The sequence below is a fragment of the Oncorhynchus gorbuscha genome, linkage group LG02 (assembly GCF_021184085.1).
Source record: "Oncorhynchus gorbuscha isolate QuinsamMale2020 ecotype Even-year linkage group LG02, OgorEven_v1.0, whole genome shotgun sequence".
Taxonomy (NCBI): domain Eukaryota; kingdom Metazoa; phylum Chordata; class Actinopteri; order Salmoniformes; family Salmonidae; genus Oncorhynchus; species Oncorhynchus gorbuscha.
In genome coordinates, this window is record NC_060174.1 from 41,249,972 (window position 1) to 41,259,919 (window position 9,948).

Sequence of the window (9,948 nt, forward strand, 5' to 3'; positions counted from 1 at the left end):
CAGCACTTTTACTGCTTTTTTTAAAATGGCCAGCACTTTTACTGATCTCAAACTGAAAGGCCTTCTGGAAAGGTTTAAGTAGACTACCCTGACAGATATCGTGGGGAAGGTCTGTCCACTGCTCTTATCATTCAATTCCTACTATTGCATTGAAAATGACCCAAAGCAATATGCTCTTTTTCTGTTGTTATATGTTGTCCCGATCACATCCCTTCTGTCTGTGTGTTATTGGGTTCTGAGAATATGAAATATACTTATTCATGTCACTGAGGGAAAGAGGGTAATGCATAACATTTACATGATGTCAGATAAAGTTATTATTAGCCATCAGGGATCCGAGGAGAAGAGAGACAGTCTGGTACCAATCACCATGATGGCCGTGAGTTGGGGAGGAGTGAGCACTTTGGGGTAGAGGTCAGGTCAGATGAAGTGAGGAAGAACAGATATCACTGAGGAAGTACAGCTCCCGCTCAGCCCAGTCAAAACTGTTCGCTGCCCTGGCCCCCCAATGGTGGAACAAACTCCCTCACGACGCCAGGACAGCGGAGTCAATCACCACCTTCCGGAGACACCTGAAACCCCACCTCTTTAAGGAATACCTAGGATAGGTTAAGTAATCCCTCTCACCCCACCCCCCCTAAGTTTTAGATGCACTATTGTTAAGTGACTGTCCCACTGGATGTCATAAGGTGAATGCACCAATTTGTAAGTCGCTCTGGATAAGAGCGTCTGCTAAATGACTTAAATGTAAATGTAAATGTCTAGCAGCAGAGATGCATTGGCTGTTCAGATGTGTAGGAGACTCAACATAGTTACATATCAGTGCTTGTGTGAATATGTCATCGTCTAATGCAGCTGTATTGATCCTCTGGGAAGAATTAACTTGGTTTTAGCTTTCATAGTGTCCATTGAGTTTTTACTCTGAGAATTAGAACCTAACAGTGCCAAGTGGTGTCTGGGTCTGAGTGGGGGAACATGCTAGTGTGGGACAGGGGTCTGATCAAGGTGGAGATCTGCCATAAGGGTGGAAGGACGTGCCACGCTGGCACCACCCAGCAGTTTGTCCTGGACGAGGAGGAACTCATGACCATTGGCACTGACGGAGCCATTAGGGTAACCTTTCAGATATAGTACAGTCCTCTCAGCCCCAGTCTAAGAGGTCTCTGCTAACCCTAAAAAGCCAGCCTGAACAACTGGTCTGTGGTCAGTTTTGCCTGCTGTGTAATATTTCTCCCTGATGATGTCACTTCCTCCACCCTGTGCAGGGCTGAGACTTTGAGAGTATTGACACGGCGGACTGTAACGATGACATCGGTCTGTTTGAGATCGAGCCCATGAACAAGATTGTGATCGGACGCAACGTTAGCATGTCCTCCATTGTCATGGGTAATCCTGAATGAATCTTGAATAATGACGAGTGAGAAAGTTAGACACACATATCATAGCCCCCAAAAAATGCTAACCCCCCCTACATTATTTGTGTCTCCATCTTTCTCTCTGATCATTATTCTCAATCCATTCAGGATTACCATATTCAATTCTTATTCTTTTTTACAATTTAATTAAGTGACTCCAAATTGACACAAAACATTACTCACCATTAATTTATATTGGGCACAAAATAATCTGAAACACAACCAAAACAAACAGCAAATGCATCCAACAAACGTGTATGACAAGCTTGACGTAATCATTGCGTGCTATGAACATGGGACCAAATACTTTAATACACATAAGTTAATTTGTCCCAATACTTTTGGCCCCTAAAATGGCGGGACAACATTATGTAGAAAAAGTGCAGTAATTTCTAAACCGTTCACCCGATATGGATGAAAATACAGAGCCAAAACAACAACATCACTGTTCCAATACTTTTGGAGCTCACTAAGTTACAGTTGTCAGACTTAACTGTATGGTAAAATAATAATTTATGTAAGGCCTTGTTTCCTTTCACTAGGTCTCAAAGCGCTTTGCTTATCTATGTAATGTACTGTGTGTTGAGAGTGTTTGCCCGTGCAGGTGTGTGTAGGTGAACCCTAGAGGAGGGACTGGTGGTGGTGGGCTTTCAGGACGGAGTGGTCTGTCTGCTGGAGCTCTACAACCCCCAGATCTTATGGGTGGTTGCCGGACGCAGTCTCTATGGCGAAGCTGAGCTCCTTCTCAAACAGACATTCATACCCCACAATGCACCTGTGGCAGCCAACGGGTTCGGACTAGCAAGTGCCGCAGACTGTTGACCAATGTGAAATCAATCATTAGCTCCCATCTATAGACAATCCACTTGTAGATCAAAAACCAACTGGATGGGTATAATAACTGTGGTGTATTGAGAAATGTATTATGTGTTAATGAGTTTAGATTTAAAATGGTTGCAAATAGCCAATGGGATTTGTATTCAGGGGTTCAGTTATTTGAATTAACAAATGACAATGGGGTTTCCGTTCTTGCATTGAAGTGATTGGATTACGAGATGCAAGGGCGGTAAAAGTTCAATGATGTATGGAAGAGTTGGGCTGAAGATACTGTAGAGTGTAGTCGACTGTAATGTGTCAAGGAGAACATTAAATAAATCTGTTCCGGTTATTGTAAGTATGCCTCGGAGTCTTCAGTAAAAAGAACCCAGCTTCTTAGGATGCAACAATAACCAATATCAATAAACCTCCCCTCCACAATCTCTCCTTCCCTCCCCAGAGCGGGGTTTCCTAAACTCGGTCCTGGGGACATCCCTGGGTGTACGTTTTGGTTTATGACTACACAGCTGATTCAAATAACCATATCCTCGTCAAGCATTGATTATAGTGCTAGAGCAAAAACCAAAACGTGCACCCAGGGGGGGGCCACACGACTGAGTTTGGGAAACCCGGCTCTAGAGTATGGACTGTACTGTGTTCTTCACCACGGGGGACAGGTACGACCTTGACCTTGGCTTTGTCACAGTCCCAGGACATGTACAGGGGCTGGAGTGTTACCCCCAGTCACATGTCAGTCTGGTCCTAGATCAGTGAAATATTGACAAAAGACAATGGCACGTGAGGTTAATAATAGTGATGGGAAGTTTGGCTCTTTTTACTGACTGTGATCTTTGACTCGTTGAGTCAAAATAAATAATTCAGAACACAATACGATGAACTGAAAACTCATGAGTCATAATTCTACAAGACTCTCGTTCACATGTCGTTCGCCATAGTCTCATTTGTGACTGAGACTTGTAAAAAAAGTGTGCTTGTATGTTTCTAATCTATGTTGCCTGCAGCATGATCTATTTTCCTGTGGGCATATGTGACAGACATTTGTTTTGTCAGAAGACGTCGATGGGAGCCGCTGAGCCGGAGGAACATTTATCAATCGTGCTCTAGAACTCATTGTAATCTCTCATGGACAGACTCCGCAAAAATAAATGGTAATCAAGCATCTGACCAATTGCGCAATACTTTAGTTCTGGGTTAACCGAGATTAGCAGGTCAATCAAACAACTAAAACGAAGTGGTCACACAGAAAAACAAATCATGACTCTCGAGTCAGTAGAAAGAGTCGTTCAAAAATAACGAATAATATGCAAACTGCACATCACTAGTTAATAAGTCATAACCCTCCTTCTGTGTGTGCACATGAGTGTTAAGGACAAGAACACCCTGCTGGCACTGTATTGGAGTGGTGAAATGGTGGAAGTGCAGTCTCCAGACCTGGAGGCCCAGAACCACAGCACCACCAACCACACCTCTGACACTTTACCTTCAGCAGCATCAAATTACGCATCAAGGTTTGGCCCTCACTGTCTGAGATTAACTGTACTGTAAACTTTAAACACAAACTAGAGATGTGTTTGTACATATTTAAATGTCAGCGGGAGGAGGAGATTACATTCAGGCAGGCTCTGAAGGAGAAAAGGCAGAGAGAGAGAGGCCCGACTGAAGCAAGCCAAGGAGCAGGCCCGTGAGCCCACTGATGAAGAGCCGCAGGAGGAAAATGAAGAGGAAGAGTATGCAGTCCGGCAGTGTCAGGGCCTCCCCTCGCAGCCATGCGACCTCCATGCAGGCCTCCTTGGCCCTCAGTCTCCACGACAACCAGTACGGACAGCTGTGCTGAAGCTTTGATGGCCAGTTTGTCCTGACGACGGGGAGGACGTCAACATCTTCTCCTTCAGCCTGCTGCCCAGGAGGACCTGCTGAAAGCCCTGCAGCGCAGCAAGGCCAAAGACCCCTCACCATGGGATAGAGGGACAGTAAAGACATGAATAACACAAAATGGAGGGTCAGTACTGTGGTTGACTGTGCATTGTTGTTGGTGAAACAGGTTGGCACAGGATATCAAGGACCCATCAGCATACAGGTGAGGGAGATTCCTAGTAGAGACAAACAACATACAAAGACACACCTGGCTAAAGGAAAACCAGTCTCTTTTTCGTCCACTCCTCTATTGCCCTTTCTCTCCCTCCCTACCTCCAGATCCTCCTTGACATTTTCCCTCTCTCTGTAGCGTCGAGAAGGCTAAGCAGAAGTGGCAGACGGACCGTATGCATGGGGAGGCTGAGCTGAGGAAGGCTGAGAGATGTAAGAAGCTGGCTGAGCTGCAGAGTCAGTTTAAAAAGAGCCAGAAGAAAGACATGGAGGACAAACTAAACACCAGGCAGAGCAAGATGGTTGTGTGTGTGTGTGTGTGTGTGTGTGTGTGTGTGTGTGTGTGTGTGTGTGTGTGTGTGTGTGTGTGTGTGTGTGTGTGTGTGTGTGTGTGTGTGTGTGTGTGTGTGTGTGTGTGTGTGTGTGTGCTCTCACCTGGTAGGGTGCCATTTCATATTTGCCCATTGTTTCTTCCAGGTTCTGGGATTACCGTGGTAGCGTTCCAGAGTGACCAGAGGATCTCCACCTATCGTCTGCTGGCACTGTTCCAGAGGTTCCACGAGCTGAAACAGAGAGGGATGGCAGGGGGCTCTGGTACAGGAACGTTGGAGGAACAAAGCCGAGGCTGACAAAGACCGCTCCAACATCACAGGTAAGAGAAAGGGGGAGAGAAAGTGTATGTGTGTATTATACCTACCTGTTACTGTTTATATAGCATAATGTGCGTGTCCCTGGCCAGCGGACCAGGAAGACCAAGGTGAGGAGGCTGTTCTTGCGGCTCGTCCAGGCGGCAGCAAGACGCCAGGTAGAAAAACTCTGCAAAGCTATGTAGAAGGCAGAGTGAGCCCGGCTAAGACAGAGAAGAGAATGAAGGAGTGGGCTGAACTGTGAGTCTTATCATATGGCCTCTGGTGGAGTTTCCTAGTCCTTCAGAATCACTGTCTTCACTATTCCCTACATGACTATCTCCATGTGACTCTGCAAATGATTTAATGACAATGTGTCCACATTGTGTTACTTTATAGCCTTATTCTAAAATGGTATACGTATAATGTCCTCATTAATCAACACATAACACCCCATAGTGACAAAGCAAAAACTGTTTAATAACAGCCAGATACCTTATTCATATAAGTATTCAGACCCTTTGCTATGAGACTCAATATCTTGCTGAGGTGCATCCTGTTTCCATTGATCATCCTTGATGTTTCTACAACTTGGGAGTCCAACTGTGGTAAATTAAATTGATTGGCCATGATTTGGAAAGGCACCCACCTGTCTATATAAGGTCCCACAGTTGAGTGCATGGCAGAGGAACAACCAAGCCATGAGGTCAAAGGAATTGTCCGTCGTGCTCCGAGACAGGATTGTGTCAAGGCGCAGCTCTGGGGAAGGCTATCAAAACAATTCTGCAGCATTGAAGGTCCTCAAGAACAGTGGCCTCCATTCTTTAATTGAAGAAGTTTGGAACCTCCTAGAGCTGGCTGCCTGGCCAAACTGAGCAATCAGGGCAGAAGGGCTTTGGTCAGGGAAGTGATGGTCACTCTGACATAGCTGCAGAGTTCACCTGTGGAGATGGGAGAACCTTCCAGAAGGACAACCATGTCTGTAGCACTCCTGCAAATCAGGCCATTATGGTAGAGTGCCCAGACGCAAGCAACTCCCCAGGAAAAGATACATGACAGCCCGCTTGGAGTTTGCCAAAAGGCACCTAAAGGACCCTGACCATGAGAAACAACATTCTCAGGTCTGATGAAACCAAGATTGAACTCTTTGGCCTGAATGCCAAGTGTCACATCTGGAGGAATCTAGGCACTGCTCATCACCTTTCCTAAGGTGAAGCATGGTGGTGGCAGGCATCATGCTATGGGGATGTTTTGCAGAGACTGGGAGGCTAGTCAGGATCAAGGGAAAGATGAATGGCGCAAAGTACAGAGAGATCCTCAGACTGGGGTGACGGTTCACCTCCCAACAGGACAACGACCCTAAGCTCACAGCCAAGACAATGCAGGAGTGGCTTTGGGACAGTTCTCTGAATATCCTTGAGTAGCCCAGCTTGTCCCTGGACTTGAACCAGATCGATCATCTCCTGAGAGACCTGAAAATAACTGTGCAACAAGAGGGACCTGATAATGCTTTGTCATTATGGGATAGTGTGTAGATTGATTTGGGGGGGGAAACGATTTAATCAATTTTAGAAAAAGACTAACATAACTAAATATGGAATAGTGAAGGAGCTCGAATACTTTCCAAACTATTCTTTTGAGGCAGATTTGGGCCAAACTTTTTGGATTTGATTTATATTTTTCTACCCAATTTCGTGGTATCCAATTGGTAGTTAGTCTTGTATCATCGCTGCAACTCCCGTACGGACTCGGGAGAAGCGAAGGTCGAGTGCCGTGCATACTCCGAAACACAACCCAACCGCACTGCTTCTTGACACAATGCCTACTAAACACGGAAGCCCCCCAAAAAAACTCGACCCGGAAGACAGACGCACCAATGTCAGACGAAACACCCTACACCTTGCAACAAGGACATCCCTGCCGGCTAAACCCTCCCCTAACCCGGACGACGCTGGGCCAATTGTGTGCTGCCCCATGGGTCTCCCGGTCGCAGCCGGATGCAACAGAGCCTGGACTCGAACCTAGACTCTCGTGGCACAGCGGGAGGCTGATTTCGGCTTAACTTGCACTTATATGAGGCTTTGTCTCTATTCAGACCATAAGCAGTGTTCAATGTAATAACCTATCGAAGTACATAAAGCTTTTTTTAAATTTTATTTTTTATAAAAAAATAATTTATTACCTTCAATAACATTCATTCTTTTACAACTCATAATTTTCATACATACTCCAATAATGGTATTTTAATTTGACTAAACAAAAACCCCAAACAAAACCTCAGGGGAGCATCTTCTCTCCCCGTCACCCAAAAAACTACCTTTCCCTATCTCCCCATAACAAGCTTGTGCGTGCTTTGAGCTGCCCAGAGGCAAGCACAGAAGAAACGGGCGAGGCTTTCGTGAAGGGAGGGCAATAGTCACGTAACCAATGACGTCAGGTGAGCCAGGAGATTCGTCATTTAAACCCAGGCGGGAAAGTAGAAGTTTATATTGAAAGTGTCCGTCCCGTTTTGTTTCAGGTTGTGCGGTAAAAAAAGGTTAACATGGTGAGGACGAAGGCAGACAGTGTCCCCGGAACTTATAGGAAAGGTAATGTTCTACAATCAACTTGAAGTTGTTACTTATTTTGATTCATAACATGCTAGCTAACGTTAGTTAAATGGTTATTCATTGTACGAAACTGGAATCGCTAGCTACTGTAGCTAGTGAGTTTTGAAGATAATTGCAACCCCTTGCATTCCATTATTTTGGAACAACTAACTGCTAATATTCGATTTTAGTGATTAGCTAGCTAACTAGATGGCTTGATTGACTGGGTAAGATTTGTCTCCCGCCAATTCAATAGAATTGTGAACACAGATGGCGCTCATGCTAATAACCCAGACGCTTTCGTACTCGCATCATGTTTTTTTGTGCCGGATTTGATTGTTACCTTAACGTTATTAAACGTGTTTAAAACGAAAGACTGGATAAAGACAACGTGGTAGTCAAGTGTCTTTTTGGCGTATTTTCGTTAGCTGACTAGCTACTTGTTATTCATTATCCTCAATCTCGCGCCAATTTCACCGCCCAAACAAACCAGTCACACAAATGTGTCGGTGAAGATTACTTTGCTACTACTATACACTAACTCTGCATTTCAATACACGGCTTTTGCTTAATAAAATTACTTGATAACTAACACATTTATCCATTTTCAGCTGTGGCTGCATCTGCACCCAGGAAGTCATTGGGTGCCTCGAGTTCTGCAAATGCATCAAGCGGCTCTCAAGCAGGCACGCCTGGTGAGTCATGATTTCATTCAGGCGTAAAGTTGAAATTGTCTTAAAGCCCATATTTCCATGTAAGCTAGATACCTACATAACAATTTTTGGTAGATGGCTAACAATATATTGCCTCCGAATGCATTTCTTTCTCATGTGTCCAAGTGGTGAGTAGTCATGGCAGATATTCGTCTAAATTGTGAATTGTAATGCTGGCATTGTTTTACAGCTAAGAGTAAATTTGCTGGAGGGAATCCTGTGTGTCCTCGGCCCACCCCAACTTGGCAAAAAGGCATTGGGGATTTCTTTGGTGGGCCCTGCAGGGAGCCTGAAAAAGAGAACCAGCTCCCCCAGTCAGATGATGAAGAGGCTGGAGGCAGTGGAGTGTCCAAGGCATCGAAGAAGTACATTTGAATTATATTAAGCTTAGTTTTAGAGCCAGTCCAAAAAGCAGCCCTGAAATGCCTACCTCTTTAGTGCTTGCAGATCTGGAGGAAGTGGTGTATATTCTCAAACATTTTCATTAGAATCTGTTCCAAAAATGTTGCCAAAGTTACTAATATTAAGAACTCATTCTGATACTTTATATTGCATTGGTCTGTTCTCCATAGATATCTTGGCAATGTTTTTGCAACAGATTCTGGGGATTCATATTTTTTTTACTCTGGTTTATTTGCTGAAGCAGAATTGCTGGGAAATGTGTGTATTTGTGCTTTTTTTGTTTCTGTACATTTACATTTAAGTCATTTAGCAGACGCTCTTATCCAGAGCGACTTACAAATTGGTGCATTCACCTTATGACTGTAAAAATGTAATACGTTTGAAGGCTCATCTGGCTGTTCGTGATTCTTTGTAAGCGTGTATGTACGTTGGGTGATGTGCCAGGTTTCACATTTTCAGGGTACATCTATGACTTTAACTGTGCTGCAGAGCCTGTTCAAATGTGATTATGGGCCAAACATTGCTGTCCCATCTAATGTCAACCATTCACCTTTCAGATCCAGACCACTGCCTGCTGAAGATGAGGATGCTAATGAATGAGCTTTCCCAATCGTGTCCCAATTAAAAAGCCATTGCTTCTAGTACTTGAATGGGCTGGCAGATTTTATGTGTATATAATTGATGAATTCGTGGTTTTTGTACAGAAGTTTAATAAACCATTTTTTGTATGCCTTTTGTTTTGTTACTCTTGCTGTTTACAATACCTAATCTATTTTCTCAATCTAAATTGCACTTAGGTTTTCTGTGCTAACAAAATATTTTGTTATTGAAAAGCCATGATGGTAGAATTAGCAAATGTATCAGTGGATTCCATGCCTGTCAAACAACTATGGCAATCATGCCCCTACTAATTTATTAGCCAATATTTTGTCATATGGGTAACCTCTACATACCAGAAGATGGTGCTAGATCATTAAGATTATCAAAATGTTGGGGACAGGATGTAATGCATACTTCTACATGAATGAAATGGGACAAATAAGCACCCACCTTAAAAGATTCAGTCACCTTTTTTTGTTAATTGTAATGAGGTTGACTGCCTCAGCAATGCTTGATATTGGTTAGTGTTCCATGATTAGACTACCTGCATTTTGTCCAATTTCTATGAGTGGTGGCCCTCAGTTCTCCCTATATTTGATTTTACCTTTAACTAGGCAAGTCAGTTAAGAACAAATTCTTATTTTCAATGGCGGCCTCGGAACAGTGGGTTAACTGCGTGTTC

The 9,948-nt window shown here is 44.0% G+C and overlaps 1 protein-coding gene across 1 annotated transcript; it reads left to right on the forward strand.

The window, feature by feature from the left end:
- Positions 1 to 7,392: 7,392 nt before the first annotated feature.
- On the forward strand, positions 7,393 to 9,394 carry LOC123992780 (PCNA-associated factor-like). The gene is made up of 4 exons (XM_046294278.1): positions 7,393 to 7,551; positions 8,163 to 8,246; positions 8,455 to 8,629; positions 9,224 to 9,394. Exons 1-4 carry the CDS (start codon positions 7,506 to 7,508, stop codon positions 9,264 to 9,266), a joined length of 348 nt encoding a protein of 115 aa, XP_046150234.1. The 5' UTR covers positions 7,393 to 7,505; the 3' UTR covers positions 9,267 to 9,394.
- Positions 9,395 to 9,948: the final 554 nt, after the last annotated feature.

Excerpts from the sequence above, each read along its gene's own strand:
- LOC123992780 (XM_046294278.1), top strand. The coding sequence starts at position 7,506 with ATGGTGAGGACGAAGGCAGACAGTGTCCCCGGAACTTATAGGAAAG. Across the intron at positions 7,552-8,162 it reads CCCCGGAACTTATAGGAAAG|CTGTGGCTGCATCTGCACCC; the intron begins GTAATGTTCTAC and ends ATCCATTTTCAG. Across the intron at positions 8,247-8,454 it reads CTCTCAAGCAGGCACGCCTG|CTAAGAGTAAATTTGCTGGA; the intron begins GTGAGTCATGAT and ends ATTGTTTTACAG.